This window comes from Vicugna pacos, chromosome 1, assembly GCF_048564905.1.
Source record: "Vicugna pacos chromosome 1, VicPac4, whole genome shotgun sequence".
In the NCBI taxonomy this organism is placed as follows: domain Eukaryota; kingdom Metazoa; phylum Chordata; class Mammalia; order Artiodactyla; family Camelidae; genus Vicugna; species Vicugna pacos.
In genome coordinates, this window is record NC_132987.1 from 124020091 (window position 1) to 124046168 (window position 26078).

General features: G+C 59.5%; 1 protein-coding gene across 9 annotated transcripts in view; it reads left to right on the top strand.

Annotated features, from left to right (window-relative positions):
* The window catches only part of PCBP3 (poly(rC) binding protein 3), a 193883-nt gene that overhangs the window by 148016 nt on the left and 19789 nt on the right, over nucleotides 1–26078 (top strand). For all 9 annotated transcript variants that reach the window (XM_072970467.1, XM_072970461.1, XM_072970477.1 and 6 more), the window contains 6 exons: nucleotides 19155–19309; nucleotides 21763–21786; nucleotides 22607–22639; nucleotides 22886–23002; nucleotides 23259–23390; nucleotides 24165–24293. In XM_072970467.1, the coding sequence (XP_072826568.1) occupies nucleotides 19155–19309; nucleotides 21763–21786; nucleotides 22607–22639; nucleotides 22886–23002; nucleotides 23259–23390; nucleotides 24165–24293 (590 nt within the window). The remainder of the gene's footprint in view (nucleotides 1–19154; nucleotides 19310–21762; nucleotides 21787–22606; nucleotides 22640–22885; nucleotides 23003–23258; nucleotides 23391–24164; nucleotides 24294–26078) is intronic.

Below are 26078 nucleotides of genomic sequence, written 5' to 3' on the forward strand. Positions count from 1 at the left end.
GGTGATGTCGCAGGGTTTGCACACTTGTGTTTCCCCCTTTCCCTGTAACGAGCTGTCAGGCTGTCGTGGGCAGTGGACCTGCGGCCTCCCCCTCCTCCAGGCACCTGTGTCGGCATCAGGAAGGGCCGTGCTCTCTGGCCCTCCCAGCGGGCACCGACGCCATCCTGCCCGGCGCGTGCTCGACCCACCGCCAGCGAGCCCGCTCGGCACCCGAGTGCCGCCACTGCCTGCCAGGTGCTCTTCTTCCTTTGCCTGCACCTGATCTCGTGTGAGGTGGCGAGGGAGGGGGCGATGGCCCGGGCAAAGGGTGGCCTTCTAGTGCTCGGCGGCAGGTGCCCGTTCTGAGGGGGCAGCTGCGTTCCCCACGTCCCCTCGCAGGCCCGGGGGCCCGTCCGTCTCTCCACCCAGACCAGCGCCCGCCGCCAGGCTTGCTCTCGGCGTGCACGCACACAGCAGTGCCCAGCCGGTGCGCGCGCTGGCTCTCAGGCTGCGCCTGCATGCTCTCGGCCACAACCAGGAGAAAGCGGGGAAAGGACAGTTTGCACCGGGTGCCCTTTCGGGCGCCTCATCCTGGTGAGGACTAGCTCCGGGCGCCCGTCTGCGGCCGCAGCCACTCGGGTCTGCAGAGCTGCGGTTCCACTAACGGCCCTGAAGTGCGGCCCCCCCTTTTCCCAGGGCTTAGCTGCTGCGGCCGATGTCCCGCAGGCACGCCGATCTGTGCGGTGGCCCCTGTTGGGGGAAGGAGTCATTGAAGTGACAGCATCCGCCAGGCGCACCCCTCCAATGGAACGAGGGGAGCTGGGCGAAAAGTAGGTCACATGTGCCTGGTCCCATGTCACGAGGTTTCCAACCTGAGGCCAATAGGATCTGCAGCCTCCTTTGGTTTAGAACAAAACCCCACTCTAATTTTTCTCCTTTAGCACTTTCCTCTCCTCTAAACGGGGAGGGTGACCATCTGTCTGAGAGCCACGTCCCTCCGGCCCTGCCCGACCTCGCGGAGTGGCTTTGTTCTGAGGTAAGGGGCTGCTGCGGCCCGGCGAGGCTGCACGGCCAGGAGAGGGGCTGAGGCCACGCGGAGCCCGACGCGTCCAGGGCTGCCCGAGCTGTCGGGGGACGTGTGGGAGGACCTGCTGCAGCCCTGCCCTGCGCTGGCCAGAGCGGGGCCGTGGGAGCCTTGCCAGGCGTTCCAGACGTTTGCGTGATGGTGTTCGCATCAGGTCCTCAGCTCTGACAACATGGCTGCTTTGTAAGGAGAAGGTTGACTATTGCTAACATGGTCACGTTAAAGAGGTGTTGTGCAGAAAAGGGACGTGTGATCTTCAGGTGCCAGTAGCCAGTGCTCCTCGGTAAGGGTGGGAGCAGGATCCTGGTTCTCGGAGAGTCATCCCTGGGGCTGGGGCCCGCGCCCTCTGTGGACCAGCGCCTTGTCTGAGCATGAGACCTCGGACACGAGAGGTGAGCCATTGGCTTCCACCTGCTGAAAGCACCGCGAGGTCCACACACAGGCGTCGGGTTGGTGTGTATGTGTCGTGAGTGCGCGGGGACTGTGTGCTTTTGGAGCTGGATGCTTGGATTGAGAAATAACGTAGTTCTGTCGTCTCTGGGAAGAGGAATGTGGCTCCTCCGTGACGAGGCAGATGTGGGGTGTACAGTTCGTAAAAGTGTTTGTAGAACTGACGTGTGCTTTGTGGCTTGTAGACAACAGAATCTTGTTTTCTTACCTGTCCTGTAAGTGAATTGGGGTACTCCATTAGTCCAGGATTTCTGAAGGACGCATTTTACAGGTGACGAGTAGAACAGAAGGTGTTTGCAGTGTCTGTGTTGTGGGCTGGCCGCTGGTGCCGTCTTTAGACGAATTCGTTGCTCTTGGATTTTCTGGGAAAAAGTGTTTCCAGAAGTAGTTTGCTAGAAACCAAAGTCCTATTTGGTTTGGGTATGTTCTACTGGAGAAAACGGCTTTGCCTTTCAGAAACAAAATATTTTAAGTTTCTGTCCCAACTGGCTTTCCGGGAAACGTGGGTCCATGGGCAAGTTCATAGACATGAACATGGGCACTTTAGATTATAAATTACTCCACATTTGAGGTGTGAAAAATAACAGCTGCACCCTTGGTAACAAGATAAGATTTTTCTCTCCTTGAAAGGAAGCCCTTACGGGAACAGAGGCGCATCGGGTGATGCCCAGCCCTCCAGCTGCAGCCTCGGAGGGGTCTCATGGACTGTCTCTCAGGGGCTCTTACCCACTTTGCAGTCTTGAAGAGGGAAGTTTCTCTACTGTTTCATTAAGATAGGGCAGGACATTTCAATATTTTTTGTATTTATGGTCCTAAATGCTTCCTTTTGGCCTGGGGCGCGTGCCCAGGACGTCAGTGCAGGTTTCAGCCCATGTCCTCCCCGTCCCTCCTGACGTGCGTCCCCTTGGCGGGGGCGATCAGCCTCAGTCCGCGTGTGGTCTCCAGTTCGCGCGTGCTCGTGTTCATGACACTAACCCGCACCCCTCGCTGGCCCTGGGGCGTGAGGACTGGCAGTACAGCCTGCGGCTGGCCAGTGGTAGGGGCATTTACTTTCCCTTGTTTATCAGCGGAATGGGTGGTCGTTTTTCCAGAAACAGCAGTCTCAGAAGAAGCAGCTCTCGCTCAGAAGAACGCCCCTCGCGAGCTCCTGACGTGGGCCTGGCCGACCCTGAAGACTCGACACTTTCCTCCTGCCTCACTGAGGGGGCTGCAGGGGCCGCGGGAGGGGCCGGGCCTGGCTGGCTCCCGCGCGCCCCGGCCGCACCTGCAGCGCTCAGCTCGGGTGGCGCTCTCTGGCCCTGAAGAAGGAGGCAGAAACCCGCCTGCCAAGAAGCGCCTGTCGCTGGGCGCGGCAGCCTCGAGAGGACTTTGGGTCCCCAGCACCCGCTGCTGAAGCCTTTGAAGAGCTGTCTTCATCCTGGCCAAGGAGGGGGCTCCAGCGGTTGGGCGCGAGGACCAGCGCCAGTGCTGTGACCCGGAGCCCCCGGCCTTCTCGGCTGAGCTGGTGCACAAGGGAGGGCAGCCCCGGTTTCCATCTTTGAGTGTCGACTGCACTGTGTGCGTGAACAGTGCCGGCCGTGGCTCTGCGAGGGGGTCCTGGCCTGCAGCCCCCGAGAACTCTCTGGAGAGGCACATTCTCCTCTACTTCCCCCCGCCGAACTCCGGGCTGGGGCTCGTTCCGTGATCCCCGAGACCTTCGGGGTGGCGCTGGTGTCTGTATGAGTGCGAGAGCCACAGGCGCGCGGGCTGAGTTGAGATGAGAGGGTCCCACCCGGCACCAGTGCCTCAGGTCAGACGTGAAGCTGGACCATGGGAGCCTCGTGGTGTGTTTCAAGTTGGACACACGTGTGACCCGGGCACCTCAGCGTCTCTTTTGAGTTGGCCGCAGGCTGCTCTGTCAGTGCCCTTCCTGCCTGGAGACCCCACTGCTAATGGCATTTTTGACAGCGCCCAGTGCCCCACCGCCAACCCAGCGCCCCACGGAAGCCCGAAGGGAAGGGGCTGGAGGAGGGGCGGGGAGAGGGGCCGGGGAGGGTGGCCCCGGGCCTTCTGCCGGGCGGTCGGGGCAGGAGGACAGGATGCCGGCGACGCAGGGCACCGTCGTGTCCAGGCAACTCGGGACAGCCGGGAGCAGATGCGGAGCCCAGAGAGACAGAGGCCCTTCTGCTGAGGAGGGTCTCACTCCTGAGTGTGCGGCCCCCACACTGAGGTGCTGGGGGCGGGGGGAGGGGTGCGTCATTCAGAACAATCCAGAAGAAGGCAGGAAAGGAGAGGAAGGGCAGCCTGTCTCAGAACCCACTGCTGGGCGAGCCGCGGAGCCTCAGCAACCGACGTGGAGGAGTCACGTCTGGGGGGGGTTCTGTTTTGTTCACTTTAATAAACACGGTGTTTGAATCAGTGGCAGCAGAGGGACTATTCAGCAAATGGTGTTGGGTCCATCGGGTATTTATTTTAAAAAGCCGGACACCAAACACAGATGTCCCTGAGACCAGATAACGAGCTGAAGGGTTCATGGAAGATGGACGGTTTTTTCCGGGCCCGGCCCTCAGCAGGCACACGTCCCGCAGGCACAAACAGAGTCACACGCCTGAGAGCAGCCGGGCGCCTGGGGTTGCGGCAGCAGCAGCAGCAGCTGGGCAGTGGCCTGCGGCCAGCCACGCCGGGACCAGGACGGACAGGCGGCCACAGTGAGCGGGCAGCGCTGGGGGAGCAGGACAGCGCAGAGTTGTGCCTGAGGGAGGAGCCGGGTGCGCTGCAGGCCTGAGGGCGGCGGGCCAGGGAGGACAGCCCCCCAGGGCCACATCCCCATGGGGCTGAGTGCAGTCCTCACCCCAAACTGGGGCCGATGCTCAGTGACAGAAGGGTCAGCCTCGTGTGACTGTGTTCACGGGTGGAGCCCCATCAACACAGGGAGGGCAGACACGGAGCTCAGGCGACCTGAGGGTCGGCACTGGGGAGGGGGGAAGCCACCCCCAAAGTGCGTGCTGGGCACAGGAGGGCCGCGTGCTGGTCTGGCCGGGCTCAGCCCCGATGCGAGTTGTCCCTCGTGGGTGGCGGCCACACCCCTGGCAGCTGTGATTTAAGATGTGCCCGCTTCACAGCCTCCCCCTCCGCACCATGAAGTCCGGTCAAGAACACGCGCTGTCGCATTGATGCAAAACCAAAGGTCATGGGTGTCCGTCTAGAAATGCTCACCAGGCCCAGCGACGGCGACCCTCCCGGGGGCTGGGGGTGGGCTTCAGGGCTGCGCTGAGGCAGGCTTCTCAGAGCCCCTGGGGTCCGGTGTCCCAGCTGCAAGGGTCGCCCCCCCAACTTGCCCCTCAGCAGGGGCCATTCTGCCACCCTCTGTTTTTCCTTTTTATTCTGTTTTTTTAGGTTTTTAAAAGGATTCTGCTGTTATTACAAACAAATCTTTTAAAAGTCACTTGTCTGGGTGACCAAGAAATGTGTTTCTTCGACTTTCTGAGATTTAAATTGCCCCAGAGCCTCCAGTGGGGGCACGTGGGTGCCTGGACAGCTGGTGTCACCTGGTGACACCTGGGCTCCAGAGCGCCTGTCCTGCTCGCCTGAACCCTGGCTGTGTGCACAGCGCCTGCCAGCCGACCGCCCGGCACAGAGGCTCGCCCGCGCCCCCACCCCGTCCCCTGCCCGGTCCCCTGCCCCAGCGCAACCCCCGCCCCGGCCGGGTGCTGGGGAAACCGGGAGACCCCACCGCAGTTTCTGGTCCTGCCGCCGCACGTCCTCGTCTCATGGAGCCCTGCGACCGCTTCTTCCCCGCAGAAGGCAGCAGGGCCAGGTTGGGAAACCTGGTCCCACTTGGCGGTTCTGCCAGGTTACCTGTGTGCGTTGTGCCCGGACAGAGCTGCCACTGTGCGTCTGGGGAGGTGGGGACCCGAGCCCGCGTGCCCTCCCCGGCCGGTGCCCCCCCCCCACGGGCACGCGCTCGGGGGAGTACACCCAGGCTTCTAGGGAGGGACTCCCACTGGCCGTGCACGCTTGCGGGATTAACGGGTGGTGGAGGATCGAAGCTGGGGGATTAGGTCCTGGGAGTGACTGCTGGGGGCGGGGGCCTCGCAGGGCGATTCTGCCCGTGGTGCTGCTTCTGTCTGGAGGCCTGGGGAGCCTGTGTCCTTTCAGGACAGAGAAGCCGCCCTCTGGATAAGAGGACCCCATTGCCCTCACCTGGGCTTCCCCTTGAAGACACCACCCGGGAGGGGGCCCGGCTCCTGGGAGGGCCGCTTCCTCGTGTTTCTGGGCCCTCTCTCCCCGGGCCTCCTGCCTCCTGCCGTCAGCGTCCCTCTAGGACGCGATCCCCATCAGCGGGGCCTGAGGCCGCCCTCCACCAGCTCTGCTCCCGCCCCCCCCACAGACGCCCCCTGCCTGCCCTCCAGGCGGCACTGCAGAAGGAGTGGGGGCCGCCCCGAGCAGGTCGTAGGGGTGGGGGGCGGCCTCCTCGAGCGAGCTCGTGGGAGGAGGGATTCCCAGGACGGCCCCCCCCCAAAGCCCTGGTCCAGAGAGGGAGGGCGGCTCTGGAGCACTTCTCTGGGGGCTTTTTCCGGGCGATCCTGGACGGACTCAGCCACGCCTCCTGCCCAGGGTGCAAGCCTGCACCCAGGGCCGCCCCCCCAGCAGGCGCGGGAGGAGGGGCTGAGGTCTCTCTCCGGGCCCCACGTTAATAAGGGAAGGCGTGTGCTCCTGCCTGTGACAGGCGCCCTGAGGGAGCACTCCTCAGATCCTCCGGAGCAGAGGCAGCCCCCACCTGCCTTTTCCTTCCTGAGCGCTGCGTCTTAGTTCTCCTCAGAGGTGTCTTGTGTCATGGTTATCTAAAATCATTCTCTGATTCCCATTTTTCTTGGTATAAATTACCATCTATGTCCCTTTGTTATAAAAAGCTGGAACCCCCTAGTATAAGATGGTCCCCAAGGCATGGGCTTAAAACCAGTGCTTCGCTTTTTGGGGTCAGTGACCTTGACCTTACTTGAGGTGTTTTGTCTGCCCACTTTGACCAGGGACGGCAGTACAGGTGTGAGCAGTGCCTCCCAGCACCTGCAGCGTGAAGGTCCTCGGGCTGAGCCCAGTTCCTCACGTCCCTGCTGTGAGGTCGCAGCTCCCCGCCCCCGCCCCCTCCCCCGCGCCCCCTGCCCCGCGCCCCACCTGTGACATGGGGCGGAGCCTCCGCGGGGCTGTGGGGAGGACTGTGCCTGTCACACAGAACACATCGTATATTGTTACTTTTTGTGTGATAATTGGGTTTCTCCTTTCATTTGTTCATCACATGGACAGAGTTCCCGACATTAAATTATCCATCTGTTCCAGGGATGAACCTCGTTGAGGTGCTGTGCATTATTAGTATTCCAATGTTGCTGATTCTGCCTGTTAGTATTTGATTCAGAACTTCTAGCTGATCGGAAGCTGGCACCGCTGGCTCACAGCACGGGTGGCCAGCCTCACGGGCGGGACCAGTTTCCCCAGCGAGGTGTGGGCCGCGTGCGGGAAGGCAGCTGTGCCTGCCTGGGGGGCTGGGGGCAGCTCTGCCTGGACCACCTCCCCGGTACTGCGCACCTGGCTCATCGTGGTGTCCTGGGGGGCGCCCAGCACACACACGTGTAGTCGGTCAGGTCCCAGTGACAGACACATAGGCACCTTTGAGAGCAGACGGTGGGATCGACTCTGTCCCTGCTGCCCCCTCCCCGCCAGCCTCCCTCAGGCTGCACTGGCCGAGTCGCATGGCATCAGAAAACTCTGTGTTCAGGTACGGGAGCTGGCAGAGGGCAGGTCCATGAGGCCCGAGGAGGATGGCTCAGTGTGTCAGCCCTTCTCTCCCACGTCTCCTGACCAGACTCGCCCACCCTCCTTCCTGTCGCCTCACATCCAGGCCCTTTTCCCCTTCACGTCTCCTTGACCCTGAGGCCATAAGAATCTCTCCTTCGCTTCTGAACTCTGGGCTCTCTGACCTTCCTGGAGCGCTCGTCTTGGGGGTGAGGGAGGTGTTGAGTGTTGACTCGGCCTTTTGGACGGCCTGCAGCCCGATTTCTCCACCAGCTTGGGCGCTGGAGGGCGATGGCTGCTCCTCCGTCCTGTGTCCCCAACACAGGCACCTGATAGGAACTGAGGTTAGATCACATGTCCCTGCCATGCTTGGCCTCCCGCTGTGGCCGGAGGGTCTGGGGAATATAAAGTGTGTGCAGACGCTGGAGCCTGAGACGTCGGGGCTCCATGACCGCTGGCCTTGGGAGCATCAAGTCCACTCCCAGGTCGCTCTGCGGGGGCGGGGGTCAGGCCCCAGGGAGTCCTGCCATCTCTGTAGCAGAGATGTTATTCATTCTGAAACAGGTTTTTGGAACGGTTGGAACTTTTGTAAGCCGCATTTCCTGGCGTAGGGGACACCCTAGACCCTGGGCGCACTCCCAGATGTAGGACAGGACCCTCGCACCCCCGGGTGAAGCCCACGCCCGCCAGAGAGAGAAGCCCCACACTCTGTGCGTAGCCCGTGGGGCAGGGAGGGAGGTGAACCAGCTGCCGGCTGCCCAGCCCAGGACTCTTGTCTGCCTGGACGCTTGTCCGTCTGGACACTTGAGTGACAAGCCCGCAGGCCTTGTGCGGTGCTCACTGAAGTCAGCTTGTGTGAAGTCAGCCCCGCACGTCTTTCTAACGTTCACCGTGACCAGCAAGAGCGTTTCCCTGCAGAAGCTCCTCTCCCGCCCCGGCCTCAAGGACACAAGCTGCATCTCTCTCTCCGGGAGCACAGGGGAGGGAGGCGCTCCCTGGGCCTCTGCCGTCCTGACTCCTGCAGCTGCCGGGGCACCGAGCTGTTAAACAGGATAAATCAAGTGCGTGCGCGTCCCCCGAGGTCCCTTCCCCGTCCTCTGCCCGGCACAGCTGAGGCCCTGGGTGCGCCCTGGACACAGCTCAGCCAGCGGGCCACTGTGGAGCTGCTTGCTGCAGCCTCACGTGGCCTCGGATGGCGGTTGCTGGCAGGACTTCAGCCCCCGTCTCTGGGCGAGAGAGGTCGTGTTGGAGAGAGCAGGCCGGCGCACCCGAGGGAGGGGGTTGTGTGACAGCTCCACAGACAGCTGTAAAGGCGCTTTCACGGCGCTGTGACGTCCGCTTCCCCGCCCCGCCCCCCCACCCCGAGAAATGCCTGCGCCCCGGACATTGCACGCCGCTTTCACACACGGGTCTCTTCCCTTCGAGTCTGAAACAGACGCTCTCACTGGTCACGTTTGACTGGCGTGAAGTAGAGTTTAGCCATCTGGTGGTCAGGAGCGTGGGCCCTGGAAGCAGCTCGTGGCCCTTCAGCTTGGACCCCCCTGCGCTCGGGCAGCGGGGCCGGAGTCAGTGAGAGCCTGTGCGCCGCGCGCGCTGTTTGTCGCTGCAGCTGCTGTCATAGCTGCACATCTCACTGTGATGAAATTTATTTTACTACAATTCTTTTGATTTGAATATTCCTTTAAAAAATAATGATTGGGAAATCTGTTTTATCAGCATTTAACTAAGTACTGGTTAGAAATGAATTTTGCCCTTTTAATCAATATGAAAGAACAAATGAGGTTTTGGTCCTGAGTAAAGCAGGAAGCTTCCCCCACCAGCCAGCGTCCTGGTTAATGGCGAAGGGCTGGTGCCCCCCGTCGTCGACGAGATCCGCTCTCAGCACCCCTGCTGCACAGAGGGCACAGGTTCTAGCCAGCCTAGCAAGCCAAGAAGAGAAAATACAAGGCACGCAGATTGGAAAGCAAGAAAGAAACCTGTCCCTATTTGTAAGTGACACGTCTACGTCGCAAATCCCACTAGGGCTGCAAAGAAACCCTGGAGCTAGTGGGCAGGTTTGTTGCTGAGAATGCAAGGTCTGCACAAAAGCCAGTGACCAGAATTCAAAACGTACCGTACACAGGAGCTCCAGAGCGGTACGTGCTCGCTGTGTCTAACCGAATATGCACGCGATTTGTGTGCTGAAGTCTAGAGCGTGCCGATGAGAGAAAGCAAAGGCCCGAATCCGAGGCCTCTGCGTCCGCAGGGCGGGACCCCCACACGACAGCGGGTTGAGCGCTTCCCCAGCGCAGGGTCCACGCGGGTCCTGTCCAGGCCCCAGCCGGCATGCTTGTGGATGCAAACGATGGTTTTTCAATTTACGTGAGACCACAAAGGAGAGTTTTGAAAACAAATACAGTTGGAGTAATTTTAAGTCATCATAATTGTGCCGTGAAATGGACACTGTGGAACTGGTGGATAGATGGGCACCTAATAAACCAAACAGGGTAGAGTCCAGACCACAGCCACATACGTGGGGACAGCTGATTTTTAACAAAGGTGACAGAACAGTTTCAATATAGAAAGGGCAGTCTTTTCAAAACACGGTGTTGAATCGGTTGGGTAATGCACGGAACAAAACAAAACAAAACAAAACAGCCTCAACTTAATCGTCTCACCTGAGCCATGATTGATGCAAAACGGATCAGATACCTGAATGTAAAATCTGCGATGATGCCCTGCTTAGGAGAAAATACAGGAGAAAGAGGCCCATTCAGCAAAGAGAAAAAGTTTAAACCAAAGTCGTAAGAGATAAAACTGAGAGCTGGTGCTTCAACACAGTTAGCAGCATTGGCTTCATGAAAGGCTCTGTTAAGACGTGAAAAGACAAACCCGAGCCTCGCACGCCCAGCAAAGGGCCATATCCACAGCGATCTCCATGGTGAGAAAACAAGACAGCCGCTTAGAATACGAGCAGAAGGCCTGAACACCCTTCTCCGGACAGGACAGATGGGCGGGGGGCATGCACCTGAACAGGCATTCAGCGTCGCTAGCTGTTGGGAGAAGGCAAATTCGGCCAGCAGGAGACGTCACGGCCGCCTGCTGAAACGGCTGCAGTGGGGCGCTGGCCACCCCTGGGGATGGGAAACCGTGCCTCCGCTCTGGCCAGTGGTTTGCCAGTTTCTTATGAAATTAAACTTAGAGTTAACGTGTGACAGTGTCCACAGTCCTGGGTGTGAGCCACAGAAAAATGCCAGTGTGCTCACACAGCACGCGCACTCTGTTGTCGCCAGCTGCTTCATTTGTAATCCACCAAATCGGGAGTCACCCCAGCTGTCCTTCCCCGGGTAAGTGGGTACACAAACTGTGGGGCAGCCGCAGTGGGACGCTGCCGGGACAGAGACCAGCAGACTTCCACTCCGTGCAGCGACTTGGGTTCAAGACCACCGGAGCGTGGCTGTGCTGAGCACGTTCGTTTGATTGGGTGTGTGTCGTTCTGGAGCCGACAGAACTGTGGTGTGGACCAGGGTGGGCGAGGGAGAGTGACTGACTGCAGAGGGCGGCCCCCAGAGCTCGCCGCAGAGATCCTGCTCGTGTGGGTGGCTCGGGAGATCTGCACACGTGACCAGGTTTCGTGGACCTGTGCGCCGAGAAAGGTGCCTGTGGATACGGCAGCCCTGGGTGGTGCCGCGCCGCAGACTCGCGACGTGGAAGCCACGTGAAGGGCCACCGCAGCTGTGTTATCTTTGCAGCCGCTCATGGATCCAAAATTATTTCAGAATTGTGCACACACGTATAGTGCACATACACAGACGTTAGAGTTGACAGTTATTAAATCTGCAAAGATAAAAAGTAAATTGTGCAAACAGACCAATTAAAAGTAAGAGATGATCAGAGTGAAAAAAAAAAAAGCCAGAGCAGTCTGTGTGCATCCAGCAAGGCAGCGTGAAATGTAATACTCATGTCCAGTTAAAGGTTAAAGACAGAGAAAGACGTGTCACGTGAACACTGGTGGCCACAAGAACACCAGATGAAGTAGACTTCAGGACGAGGACCAGGGTGAGGAAGGACCTTGCGTGAACATGAAACCATCGTTCACCAGGAAGACACATCAGCCCAGGTGTGCACACATCGCATAACAGAGCCTCACAACACTGGGAACAAAACCTGGCGCTGGGGAGAGACGGACAAGTGCGTGACTGTGTGGAGGTCTCAGCTCCACCTGGTGCCCGAGGGGACGAGGGGACGGGCAGTCGTCCGGGCTGAGACACCCGGACAAACACAGCCCACCAGCAGCTCTGACGGTCCTTGCAGGACACCCAGCGCCCTGGGGACATGTTTGTGGGCACGCAGGGTGACCCCAGGTGGACCACATTCTGGGTGAGAAATAACACCCAATGAGTCCAACACAGTCGACGTCACAGAGAGTACATATTCTGACTAGCATGAAATTAAACTAGAAGTTAGTAACCATAGGTAACAAAGTTTTCCAAATACTTGAAAGTCGAAACACAGATCTCTAAGTAATGTGCTGGTCAAAGAGGAGGCGCCAGGGAATTCAGGACATATTTTGGAATATTAGGAACTAAACACATGATAAAAGCACGTCTACGTGTGTCGGGCACACGCAGGGCAGCACCTCCAGAGGAACCTCAGGCATGAGCTGCTGACGCGGGAAATCCCTCAAGTTACCGAAGCCCGAACCCAAAGAAACGGAAAGCAAAGGAGAAGGATGCTCTCGGCAGCCGGCGCGCCTCCAGGGAATCAGACGAGGGAGAGAGGCCAGTCCCCGGCTTGCACACACCCTGCTGGACTCCACGTACACAGCGTTCTTGAAATGACAGGATTTACAGAAATGGGGCGCAGACCATAGGTTTCTTTCGTCTCTTCCATCCGCACTTTGTGGTTCTCAGCACGGAGGCCCTGCACGTTCTGTTAGGTTTGCGCCCATGGCTTTCCTGTCGGCGCGCGGAGGCTGCTTTTGTCTTCTCCCTCCTGCTCGGGCACCCCTCCGCTCCCTCCCCTCCGCTCCCTCCCCGCCGCTCCGCAGGGGGCTCCAGGCCCGCGCTGAGTAGTGGCAGTGGGGGTGACCCCCCCTCCCCGCCTGCTCCTGCCTCCTGAGGGGAGGGGCTCGAGCTGCGCGGAGGGCCGATGGGGGTCTTTCCGTGGCTGCCCCTTACCAGGCTTAGGACGTCCTCTTCTGTCCCTGGGTTTCTCCTGAGAGCTTTCCCCTGAGCGGGTGTTGGGTTTTGTCGGGTGCCTCTCTGTGCGTCGGTGTGACCGTGCGATGTTTGCTCTTCAGTCTGTGGAAGGGACTGATTACATGCGATGATTTTTGACTACCAGCCCTGCATCACTGGGAGAGTGGACAGTGTATAATTCTTACCATATAGCAAAGGATTCGATTTGCTAATGTTTTTAAAGGGTTTTTGCACCAATATTCTTGAGGGCAGTTTTTTGTACTCTTCTGTACCATCTTTTGTACTGATTTTTGTTTCAAGCGAATACTAGTTTCATAAAATGAATTGGAAACTGTTTCTCTTACTTACAGTTTTTGGAGGAGATTAGAACTGGTATTAATTCTTCTTAAAACTGTTGGTAGACTTCTCCAGCGAAACCATCTGAGTCTGGGGGAAGCCATCCTTTTGGGGGAATTTTAAAATTATGAATTCAGTTTCCTTAGCAGCTCTGAAGGGCTGTTGGAATCACCTGCTTCGCATTGGGTAGGTTGTGGTGCTTTGTCTTTTCAAGGAGCAGGTCCGTCTGTGGGAGTCGGTGCGTTTGTGCAGAGCTGTGCTCAGCATCTCCTTCTCGCCGCTTGGCGGACGCAGTGGTTAGCGGTGCTGCCGTTTCGTTCCTTCTGTTGCTGTTTGGTCTTCTTCTCTCTTTGTCAGTCCTGCAAGGGGTTTGTCAGCTTCATTGATCTTTTCAAAGAATCAGCTCTTTATTCCATTGATTTTTCTCTAGTTTTTCTATTTCCAATTTTAATTATGTTTTTATTTCCTTCCTTCTGTTTGCTTGGATTTATTTTGTTCCTCTTTTTCCAGATTCTCTTTCTCCTTCCTAATATATGTATTTTGTGCTACAAACGTCCCTCTACGCACTGCGTTAGTGGTGTCCCAAATTTTTGATATGTTGTATTTTTATTTTTGTTCAGGTAATGTATTTTTTATGACCCTTGAGATTTCGTCTTTGACCAGAGGATTGTTTAAATGGGTGTTTTAGTTTCCAAGTGCTTGGAGATTTTTCTGTCATTTCTGTTATTATTTCCAGTTTGGTTCATTAGTGGTCAGAGAACACGTGCGATTTCGATTGTGTTAAGTGTGCTGAGGCTTGCTTTATGGCCGAGGATGTGGTCTGCACTGGGGTCTGTCTCAGGGGTGCTTGAGAGGAAGGGGGCTTCTGCTGATGCCAGAGGTGCTCTGAGTGGTGACGAGGCCCCGGTGACTGACGGGCGGTGGCTCCTTCTGTGTCCCGCCGGCTTTCTGGCTGTCCGTCCCGTTGCTGAGACGGGCGCTGAAGGCTTCAGCTGAGACTGGATTTGCACACTTCCCCTTTCAGCCCTGTGCATTTGTGCTTCACCTGTTTTGCTGTCCGGTGTCTGAATCACACACCCCCAGGCTTGCTCTTGCTTCCTCATGGACTGTCACCATGGTACGGTGTCCCTCTCTGCCTTCGCTCACTGTCCCTGCTCTGAAGTCAGCCACATTTGATGCTAAGGCAGCCGCTCCCGCGCCCTTCCCATCAGTGGTCGCACGAAACAGCTTTTCCCATGAGTTCATCTTCAGCCTGCTCACATCTTTCTGCTTGAAGTGTTTCCTGTTGACAGCGTATGGTTGAGCCATTTTTCTTAACCCACTCTGCCAGTCTCTGTTCTTCAATCGGTGGATTTAGACTGTTTACCTTTAATGTAATTAGTTGAGATGTTAGGACTTAAGCTTGCCGTTTCATCTTTTGTTTCCTTTTTTTTCGTTTTCGTATTCTTTTTCACTGTAGGTTGCTGCAAGATACTGAATCTAGTTCCCCGGGCTGTACAGTAGGAACTTGTGTCATGTTTTGTTTTCCGTTTGTTCTCCTTGTGTTTTGTTTCTCTGCTCTTATTTCCTGCCTTCCTGTGTGTTACTCAGCATTTTTTACAATTCCACTGTGATTTATTGACAGTGCTTTTGAATATGCTCTTTGTGTAACTTTTCAGTGGCTGCCCAGGTGTCACATCACATGTAACATGATTCGCTGGTGGATGGAGGCGTGGCCTCCAGGTCCTCACCCATCACCTCCCGGTCTGCCCACCCGCTCACAGCGTCCTCCCAAGTCCTTCGCAACAAACAGGCGGCCCCTGGGTTGTGTGGTTGCATGGATCCTACTACTGGCAGCCTCCCAGAATTGCTAACAGGCGGAGAGGGGACGAGTTGGGGTGGGAATAGGACCAGTGGTTCCCAAACATGCTTTGCTCAAGAGGACTCTGGAAAACCTTAAAATGCAGCTTCTAGGACCACCTCGGTCCTAAACCAGGCCCTGAGAGGTGGCACACACCACCACAGTGACTTCCGCGCTGAGGCCTCTATGCTCTGTCTCCGCAGTAAGGCCAGGTGAGCACTGGGCCACCAGGTGAGCCCTGGGCCACCAGTGGGCAGGTCTCCTTTCCCAGACTCAAATCTCTCCTCTGCACCACCCTCCTGGGGGTTCTGGGAGTTGGGGCAAAGTCCTTCTCGGAGACCCCCAGGAGTGCTCGCAGCCCCTAAGTGTTGCTGCTGGAGGCCCCTCCTGGCCTGGGACTGACTCCCAGAGGGCTCCCCACGGGCAGGGGGTTCCCACCTGAGCCCTGCTCTGGGGGCCCACCTTCCTCCTGATCCTCACTCCCGAATCACCATGAGGATTTCTTTTTTTGTTTTTTTGCATGAGTCCTTCCTTTTATTTTTAAGTTTTGCTATTTTGAGGGAAGATCATTAGGTTTTTTTGTTTATTCACTTGTTTATTGGAGATACTGGATCTTGAACCGAAGCATTCTACCAACTGAGCTACACCCTCCATGAGGATTTCTCAGCAGGCCGGTGCCTCCCTCAGGAGGAATGCTGTTCATATCCCTTTGTAGGCCAGCATGGCGCCTGGAGCTTAGTGACTGCCAAGGAAATGTTTGTTTAGTTAACAAACAAAGCTGTTAATTACCAGCCACGCAGGAGGCTGCTCATTTCAACCTGCCTCTTGCCTTTGTGTGTTCCCAGGGGAAAGAGCAGGAGGGGCACCCAGCACTGGCTCTGGCCCTGGGCTGTGACGCCCTGTCTCCTGGGCCACTTGCGCTGGTGTCCCTGGAGGGGGCCATCAGAAGGCACCCGTGGACGCTGACTTCTGACCTCCTCCGTGACTTCTGAGTGAAATGTAATAAATGTGTTTTATACACGTGATGATTATAAAGTTCGTGTGTCAAATAGCCCTTATTTTGCTTCCTAAATGTACCTTCCTGGGCTGTTTCATCCCTGGACAGATGGTAAAAATGGAAAAGAGACTGTGGAATGGCAGACGTACATCAGCCGCGTCAGCAGCCACTGTCGAGGGCCTGAACCCCCCTGGTTAAGGGACAGAGGTTGTCAAGTAAGAAAAAAAAAGCAAGGTCCAGCTTTATGTTGCCTGCAAGCAACTCACTTCGAAGACATAACTAAGTTAAAAATAAAAGGTGAAAGAAGATACACCGTGCCAACACTGGTCAGTAGGAGTCTAACATCACATGAATTAAAAAAGAAGACACGAGAAATTTGGGAGCATTTTGGAACGAGCGGGGGGGGGGGGGCAAACGTAAACATCCGTGGGGTGAGGCTAAAGCCGTGGGAAGAGAGACGTGTGTAAAAGCAAGTGACAGTATCAGACAAAAAGTAGCATTTTAAGTCCACGCCACCAACTTCTTCTTGAAGACCCTGGAAAAGGGGAGCTGAGCCCTGCCCCGAGTGTCAGGATTTGCCAGCAGGCTGGCAGGTGGGTCAGAGAAGGCTCATCGTGCCCAGGCTCGGGCTGAGCAGGACATGGAGGCGGTGGCCTGGCTCCTGGGAGACGGGTGCGGGGGAGGGCCGCACGGGTGGCACCGGGGCACCTGTCGGAGGTCAGGGTGCCCCAGGAGTGGGGCGGGCATGGTCTGGCCTCAGGCGTATCTGTGGATAGTGTCAGCTCAAAGCAGCATTTAAACCACCGACTGGACGGGCGTCCCTGGGCGAGAAGGGGCCCTGCCAGTCTCCTTGAGTGAATTAAAGTACACTGAACCCCAGCACTGAGGAGGACGGGGGGAGGGGCCTCGCCAGCCACGGAGGTCTGCCAGTTTCTGAAACACCGAGTGTCTGGGGCGTGAGTCACGGAAAGAGGTCTTCCCTGGTGGACTGGCCGTCCGACCGGGTTTGGGGTGGCTATGCCCCCAGTAGTGTGTCCCCTGCTTCCTGCCGGGCACCCCGAATGGCCCTCGGGTGGGAGCAAGGCCGGGCACGCTAGGGGTTGCCTCTGAAGAGAGTGTCCCAGGGCCTGGCAGGGCGGCCTGAGCACCATGGTCCTGGGGAAGCCACCGAGCCGGGGTGATGAGGCCCGGGTGACCTTCACGCTGCGGGGACTGCTCCTTCCCACCGGTCTACCGCGGGCCGGTTCCACTCACCCCCAGCCGCCGAGGAGGGCGGGCGCAGCTGCTCACTGGCCTGTGTGACTGATGGCAGTTGACAGCCCGGAGCCCGAAGCACCCCTGGCACTCGCTGACCCACTTTCTCCACCGTGGGCTGGACGCATTTACATAACAGATGGCCACAGGGCCCTACTGTCCCTCTGACACTGGAGGAGAGGTTTTCTGATTAAGAAGGAGGCAGGGCGCCCCAGCCTGGCCACCGCGTGGCCGGTCTATCTGTGCTGGTAACTCAGCCTTCCCACGCACTCCAAGCCTAGAAGGGCCCTGCCGGCTGCCGCGGGGGCTGCGGGGAGGAGCACTAGCGCCCCCCTCCTTTCTGGGGTCTTTGTCCGCGACGCCGTGCTCACCACCCAGCCTGCGGACCGCGCCGTCCAGCAGAGCCTGCGGGGCCCGAGACCTTCGCTCTGCCCTTCAGCACTGAACACGCGCTCGTGGAGGTTTTATTTCGAACAGAAAGAATGCAAGGGGCTGGTGGCTGCTGTCCTGGCCCATCAGTGCGCAAGGAGGCATTTCTTCAACTCTCTTTGCCGTGAATTACACCTTTAGGCTAAATCCTGGTTGTTCGAAAGTGCTGTTTTACCACGAATAGTTAGAAGGAGTGGTCTGAGTTTGCTGAAGCTGCCTGTGAAAACGCCAGCGTGAATGGCCAGTCGTCGGTGCCTGGGGAAGCGGCTCCGTGGCCGGGCTCTTGGTTCGGGTCCGCCAGCATCCGGGGCTGCTCCATGCAGGGCTCTCCCGACTCGCATCGCCCGGCTGACGGGAAGGTGCTTTGTTTCTGTGTTTGCCTTTTAACATATCTCCAACAGGGGTATTTTGAAGAGGATAAAAACAAGTTTTTGCCCAAGAAACCTATAAGGTTAAAGGAAAGTCTGCTTCTTTACCCTGTAGTCTCTCCCATGTGGCCTGAGCCTCCTGTCTCTACAGGTTAAATCAAAGGCCAGGGTCCAGACGCCCCGTGTGCTTGGGGGGTGCCCGGGGGTCCCAGGACTTCTGCTCCTGCAGGGCTCCAGCAGCCGAGCGGGCGGTGGGCCCTTCAGTCAGCAAGGGGCTAAGTGAGACTGTGTGCAGAGCAGGGCCGGCCCCTGGCTCCACTCCAGGCTTCCAAGGCCCTGTCCGCCATCGTCCCCACACCTCTGCCCATCTCAGGTGGACACCTGGGCAGGTGCGTGTGTCTCCTCCCACGGCCGCTTCCTGGCCCCTCTTGGACCCCCTGGGCCCTGGACCTGGGCCGGGCATCCGGAACCGTGCCCCAGCCAGGCCTTCCCTCCCCTCAGTCCCCCAAGCAGCACTTTGCTGTCATAACTGTGCGGCCACTCTCAGCCGCAGCCGTCCCTTGGTGAGACTGGCCCCGGGCGGGCAGCTGTGCAGCCCCATCCGTGCATCACGCAGACTCGGGCACAACTCCCCAGAGAGGCCCCCCACCCCCACCTCATGACCCGTCTCCAGGTGCAGCTTTGCCGTCTGCTCAGCGAGTCCTCCCTGCCCTCCCTGCTTCGTCTCGTCTTGCGCGGCCATGCTGCACACCGCCACGGGTGGCTTGTCCCTCGGCCTGGACCCCGTACGGACTGCTCGGCTCTGTCCTCGGCTCAGTCAGGCCCAGGCCCCGCGTGCACGGCACCCTTCCTCCGTCGCCTGTAAAGCGGAGCCTAAATTTTGCCTGGTGGGACAAGTGCTAGACAGATTGCAGAAATCATACCATAAACAGGCCAGTGATGGGGTACTTAAGGGTTTTCCAGAAACTTCGTAAAGTTGTCTGGCCGTTCAGTGAGCAGAGACAAAGTCCGCTTCAGCAGGGAGGTTGGCTCAGGAACCTGGGCTCCAGACACAAAGGGAACTCCAGCGCCTGTAACTTCTTGGCTTTTCGGGGGGGGGGGGGGATCCTTGTGCGGATGTGTTGGGAAATGGGCAGAACGCACGTGATAGCTGCGCAGACGCTCTCTAGACGCACCGGGGCCCCCAGGCCTGCCAGGTCGCCCCGAGAGAGCTGTTCCGTTCCCTCGTCACAGAGGTGACGCTGAGGCCCGAGGGCGTGAGGACCTGCCCAGGCCACGAGGTGGGGCCCAACCACTCCCTGGCAGGCTTGCCCTGGGCTTGCTCCCCTGCTGTGCGCCCAGGGCCCCCAGGTGCCGCCCCTGCCTTGTGCCGCCTGGGCGCTGGGACGCCTCTGCCCCCCAGACCTCCTCCTGTCAGCAGCGGCAATGCTGACGTGCCCCGGACCCCTGACACGTGCCTCTCTTGCAGGTGACACTGTCTGGGCCCCATCTGTCCTTCCTCACGGCACCCTCGGCACCTTGAGCCGCCACCCCCAGCTGCATTTTGGAAGAAAGATGGAGTCCAAGGTCTCAGAAGGTGGCCTGAACGTGACGCTGACCATCCGCCTGCTGATGCACGGAAAGGTACAGGCCGCGGTGGTGTGGGGGGCGTGCCCACCGCGGGGCCTGTTTTGTATTAGGTTTTTTAAATTCTAAGCACTCTCAGCTCACAAAGCGGCTGCAGTACCGTCCAGATGACGCTGCTCCAGAACCTTTCGAGCTCAAGCCAGCCGCCTGCTGCCCCGTCACCTGCTCCCACGGACGCGGGAGTCTCCTCCAGACCCTGGCCACCCCCTGGTCAGGCTGTGTTCCGGCTCACAGCCTGGGACCCACTCAGGTCCACGGGTCATCCCAGTGCCACCCTCCAAACAGGACGCTCCCCGGCCTGCCTTTCACTGTCACTGTTGGAAGATTCCAGCCGGTTCTTTTGTAGAAAGGATGCCCCTCACCCTGGCTCTTTCTGACGTTCCCTCCCGCCGCAGGAGTGTCACAGGAGCTTGCCTGTCAGGTGGCCCAGACGTCAGGGTGTCACTTGGTTGGGGGCGCCTGCCGGGCGTCCCACCGCTCGTCTTCACAGTCATTAGGGAGTGGCTGCTGGCGGGCACCCAGGTGCTGCGTGAACGTCCCCTCGCGGTCAGTCCTGACTTCTGGCCGCGGGATTTGCTGCTTGCTGCTCCTATTACTCCCCGCATGTCCCCGTAACCCCCCGTGTGTGTCCCCGCACCCTCCTGCGTGTCCCCACCCCCCTGCATGTCCCCATACTGCCTGTGTGTCCCTGTGCCCCCTCATGTGTCTCTGTGCCCCATGTCCCCGCACCCCCACGTGTCCCCTTGCCCCCATGTGTCCCCGCACCCCCTGTGTCCCTGCACCCCCTGCATGTCCTCATACTGCCTGTGTGTCCCTGTGCCCCCTCATGTGTCCCTGTGCCCCGTGTCCCCGCACCCCCCCACGTGTCCCCTTGCCCCCATGTGTCCCCGCACCCCCCTGTGTCCCTGCACCCCCCTGCATGTCCCCACCCCCCTGCATGTCCCCATACTGCCTGTGTGTCCCTGTGCCCCCTCATCTATCCCCGCACCCCCTGTGTCCCCACACCCCGCCATGTGTCCCCATGCCCCCCACGTGTCCCTGCACCCCCTACGTGTTCCCGTGCCGCCCATGTATCCCCACACCCCCGTGTCCCTGCATCCCCACCACGTGTCCCTGTGCCCCCTTGTCCCCGTCCCCCACGTGTCCCTGTGCCCCATGTGTCCCCTTGCCCCCACATGTCCCCTTGCCCCGTGTCCCCACACCTCCCCACTTGTCCCTACATCCCCCCACGTGTCCCCTTGCCCCCACGTGTCCCCTTGCCCCCCGTGTCCCTGCACCCGCCCCGTGCCCCTGCACCCCCACTGTTTATTCTGGTGCCCTTGCTGCCCCTTGGGGGCCGTGGCAGCCCCGCCAGGCTGCCTGTGTGCTTCTGGGGGGACCCGTCCTCCTGACTGCACTCCCCTGCTCTCTGGCACAAAATGCTGCTCAGCCCTCGACTTCACTGTCCTGCTGGTCCTGGAGTCAGCCATTTCTCCAGAAAGCTGTGACTCCCTTGAGTGGAGGGTGGTGGGGTGTGTTAGACGCCCAGGTGGGGGCGCATGGGGTGCTCATTGCCCTCAGGCTACCGCGGGTCCCAGATGGAGCTGGGGAATATGTGTCCTCATATGCGTGTGTGCTTATGTGGAATCACTGATCTGTGTGCACGTGTTTGTGCAGGATTCATTTCGACATTTCTCTGTATATTGGGCCCCATGAGTTCACACCCCAGTTCCAGGGCAGCAGCGCTGGGTCCGTCCTCGGTCCTCTGTCCGCCCCGTGCTTGTGCCGCGAGAAGCCCGGGGCTGGCGGGGGCTCTGGCCTGGTGCGCAGGCGCCACTCTTCCTGACTGCCGGCGGGGGTGGGGGTGGCCGCCGCCCTGTGCCCAGCTGCCCTCTGCTGCCACCGGCCCTGCTGCGCGCCGTCCCATGGCCTGGCAGCTGCCATCCCCAGGACGCGCTGTGGGAAGGAAGTTGGGCTTCAGGGTGAAGGGCGCCCTCTGCAGCTGGGAGCGGGCGGCCCTGCGCATCCCCACCCCCGCCCCCCAGGGAGCTGCCTGGCGGGACCGCAGGACGGTCCTGCGTGGGGGCTTTGGAAGCGTGGCGGCGCGTTCCGGACTGTCCTGAACGTTCTACGTTTTGTGAAACGTCAAGCAGCAGTGGCGGTGTTGAACTTTTTTACATCACAGAGTCATGGGAGGAGGTCTTATTTTTAACCTGTTTCTTGCAGCGTTTCCCTGAGGCCTTAAGGTGATGCCTGTTGACGTGTTTCTCTGGAAAGCAGCTGGCCACTCCCCTTCCCTTTGTCTGTCTGTCTGTCTGTCAGTCGCTCGGTCAGAGGCAGGGCTGCCGCCTCGCCCCGTTCTCCCTTCCACACGCACGACTGGGAGGGAGGTGGGGGCTCTCATCGCGTCTGTCACAGGTTTTCCTCCTTCTGCTCTGTGACGTCGTCTTTCTGTGATTCTCTTCCTACAGGAAGTTGGAAGCATCATTGGGAAGGTAATTATTGCGTGAAGTCTGCCCTCGGGGGCTCTGTGGGGGGCAGTGAGGGCTGCAGTGGCCCTGTGCGCGGGACGTGCAGTGAGGACTCCCCCGGAACCCTTATGTCCTCACCTCAGGCTGCACCACCCGAGGCTGGTCCTGGGGCCCCCGGCTCAGCGGCTCTGAGGGAGCCGGGGAGCAACCCCCAAGGCCGCCCCGCCCCCACTGCCCTGGTGGCTGGTCCTTCCTGGGTTTAAGAGCCCAGTCAGAATTCTCACTGACATTCTTCAGAGCAGTCTTCCACCTGTGGCCAGCGAGTGGTAGAGTCCATTCTAAAACGACAGCAACGCCCCCGGGCAGCGCGGGTGGGCTGGAAGCGCTGCTCCTGGGGGGAGGGGGCGAGTCCGCCTGCTGGTGCACCCTCACCACGTCTGGCTCTGCTGGTCCTGAGTGGTCCTTCAACACTGGGGGTGTCCCCAGAGCTCAAGTCAGCTCCTCCTCACAAGTGCCTCGAGGGGCTGCCCTGGGAGTCAAGCCCGTGGGCCTGGTCCCCACTTTGCCCGTGGTGAGGACAGGAGGGGAGGGGTGGGGGGAGGAGCAGGTGCCCAGGGCAAGCCTAGAGCCACGTCAGGCCTCTGGGCCGGGCCCACTCACCCTACAACTCGAGCCCTGGGCAAGGCTGTTGGGCCCCCTGGTGAGGTTGCGGCCAGGCCTCCAGGCTGCGGGGAGCCATGGCATGTTGGGCACGGAGTCCCGCCCTCTGAGTGCGCACGAGGCAGCGGGATGTGCTGGGGTGGGAGCCTGCTTGACCTCTGCCTTGTCTGAACCTTTGTTCCAGAAAGGTGAGACCGTGAAGAAGATGCGTGAAGAGGTGAGTGGGCATCCCGAATGCGTCTTGTTCTGGGGCTGGCGGGAGAGTCAAGGCCAGGGGCCTCCCGGCGGCTCTGGCCCAGAGCTGGCAGGCCCGGGTGGCAGGCGAGCTGGGCGTGGCGGGAGGCCTGGCCATTGCTGCTGAGGTCCGGGCACCACTGGCTCACGTGCGTCCCTGTGGTCAGCGGGCCCGAGCACCCGGGCCGTGGCCTCAGTCCGGTCTCTGGGTGTGCCCGTCTCCCTCCAGAGTGGGGCGAGGATCAACATCTCGGAGGGAAACTGCCCAGAGAGGATCGTGACCATCACGGGCCCCACGGACGCCATCTTCAAGGCTTTTGCCATGATTGCCTACAAGTTTGAGGAGGTGAGGAGCGCCTGGGGGCCCTGCCCCCAAGAGGGCACACCCTGCTGGGCCGCAGCTCCTCTGCAGCCCCCGCAGCAACTGCAGCAAGTCTGGCCCAGCCGCCATGTCCTTCCGCTGTGCACCCCCAGCCCTTTGCCCCCTGTGTGCACCTCCCCACAGTCCTCCTCCCCTGCTGACCAGGAGCCTCTCAGGCCGGGGGCCTCCGGGCCGAGGGCTGTCTGCTCTCGCGGCTGACATGCGTGCTCTCTCTCCCTAGGACATCATTAACTCCATGAGCAATAGCCCAGCCACTAGCAAGCCCCCAGTGACCCTGAGGTTGGTGGTCCCTGCCAGCCAGTGCGGGTCCCTGATTGGCAAAGGCGGCTCCAAGATCAAGGAGATCAGGGAGGTAACGGACCCCCCCACTGCCGGCTGTACCGAGAGCTGGACCCCTCCCCACCGACGGTGCCGAGAGCTGGGCGGGCCCGGCTGTCCCCGGCCAGGGCACAGGCCCCTGTCACTGCAGACCCTGCCAGCATGGAGCTTACCACAGGGGAGGGACAGCCCACCCATGGAAACCCCCCAACGTGCAGGCATCATGCCGAGGGGCCAGGGTGCTGGCCCTGACTCCTGGGACACGGTCATGGGCCCCCAGTCCCGTGGCTCTAGGCCCGGGCTGTGCCCCCAGTGACGGGCCTGCTCTGATGATCAGGCCGGTTTCCTGGGGGAGCACCGTGTCGCCCATTTGTCTAGTCCAAGGAAAGTCTGGCTCCTTCCCTTTCCCAGAAGAAGGGCGGCTACCCAGTCTTGATTTCTTCAAGGGAAGACAGCCACACAGTTTAGGATGCCTGACCAGGGTCCGTCTTTCTCTGACCTAAAGCTCCACAGAGAGATAGAATTCCACGTATTTGAAAAAAGTTCTATCTTCTGCAGATGCCTTTGCGCAGGTTAAAATGCCTGCATCGTGCATCGCTCGTCCTGCACCGGGTCCAGGCTGGCCACAGGGGCTCCTGAGGGGGCGTGCGGAGGGCTGGGGCGCCTGGGTGGGTGTGGAGGGGTGACCCTGAGCAACATCAGGACGGGTTTCCCAAGGGGCCCTCAACTCCCCCAGATAATCCAGGACTTGCTACTCTGGTGCGTGCTGCCCCTGCCTGGGGGCCCGTCCAACCTCTGGTTTCTCCAGTCCACAGGTGCCCAGGTCCAGGTGGCCGGGGACATGCTGCCCAACTCCACGGAGCGGGCAGTGACCATCTCGGGGACCCCTGACGCTATCATCCAGTGTGTCAAGCAGATCTGTGTGGTCATGCTGGAGGTACAGTCTCTGCGGGTCTGCAGCCTCACCCGCCGGCCCCTTGCTCCACGTGGCTGTGGCTTCTGAGTGTTGGAGGCAGCAAAGTCTTCGGCGCTCGGAGGCCCTGAGGATTCCCGTGGTTAGGGCTGTTGGGGGGACGGGCCTTGACAACGTGCCCAGGTCCCTGACCCAGGCCCAAGGCAAAGCGCATGAGAACTGTCCTGGGTGCGCCCTTGGGGGACAGTTGCTGGCTCCTGCCTTCTCGGGTGGGTCCGTCGTCTTCACTGGGGATTTGGGGAGAGAAGGCGGTGCACACCTCACCCCTCATTTCTGGAGTTAGATGAATAGTTACTAGTTCATGATGTGAGGGGCATTCAGCAAAGGATCAGGCCTTAAAAATGGTGCACGTATGCACTGGAGACAGGTGTGTACTAAAAACAGGTGTGTGCTGGAGTGAGGTGTGCACTGGAGACAGTGTGCACGGAGGCGGGTGTGCACTGAAGGTGGTGTGTGCTGTAGGCAGGTGTACACTGAAGACGGGTGTGCACTGAAGATGGGTGTGCACTGAATGCAGGTGTGCACTGCAGACGGCTGTGCGCTGGAGACAGGTGTACATTGGAGGCGGGTGTGCACTGAAGACGGATGTGCACTGAAGGCGGGTGTGCACTGGAGGCCAGTGTGCACTGAAGGCGAGTGTGCGCTGAAGGCGGGTGTGCACTGGAGGCAGGTCTCAGCTGAGATGCGGATGGAGGACGTTGTGGACAGGACGCCACTGTGCTGGGCCGGCCTGCAGGCATCAGAGCCACCTGCCAGGTGGGCCAGCAGGATCTTAGGAAAAACACGAAAATGCAGAACTGCAAAGGCAATAGGATTAACCACAGGAGAAGCAAAGGAGGCCCAGCTGAGCAGGAAAAAGCCTCTCTTGAAAGTTCGGGGTTGGGGGGCAAAACCTGAGGTTTAAATTTCAATCAGTAGCCAAACTGCAGCAAGACTGACAGAAGCTCTCAACAGTTCTGTTTTTTCAAAAAAATGAAAATGAATTCGTCATGCCTCAAACGAAAAGGTTCCAATATCTATGTGGGTGTCCCAGCCACCAGGCCCTCCTCCCTCTGTGCCCCAGGTCCCATGCTGGAGGTGCTCCAGGTGACAGCGGCTCCCATGGGATCAGCCTCGGGGCACCTGTGTGTTCACCCATCTTTTGTACTTGACTTGGTGTTAAAGCACCACGTCCAGCTCCTTTAAAAAATATTTGTGTGGTTTTTGTCTTCCTGAAGTACGGTACTGTGAACTCAGAAGTGTTTTTCTAAACGCTTTGTTCTGGAGTCTTCCTCACACACCTGTCACGGTGACGATCGGTGCTGGCCCAACTCTTCAGTCCTCGGCACTGGGGCCGCAAGGGGCCTGGGCAGGTGGCAGGAAGGCCCCCTCACTGTCTGGCGGACGCCAGAGGAGCAAGACCACACAGGCCCGACTGGTCCGTGGCGGGGGCCCCTCAGAAGGGCAGGGCCAGGAGGGACTCGGCGCTGAGCTGCACTCCCCGTCAGACGGGGCCCCACAGGAGAAGCCCGACCCAGCTGGCTGGGTGGCGCTGGTGACCCCAGGGCCGAGGTTGGAGCTGCCAGGCCCCTCCCCGGCAAGGGGAGGAGGGGTGCTGACCGGAGATGGCGGCCCTGAAGCATGGGTGACAGTCCTTGTGGGGCAGGGCTGAGGCTTTGTCTCACGGATCTCCCGGAGGCCGGCACAGCCGTCCTGCGGGAGGAGACGTCGCGGCGCCTGGAAGCAGCAGGTCCGATTTTCAACGCGGAG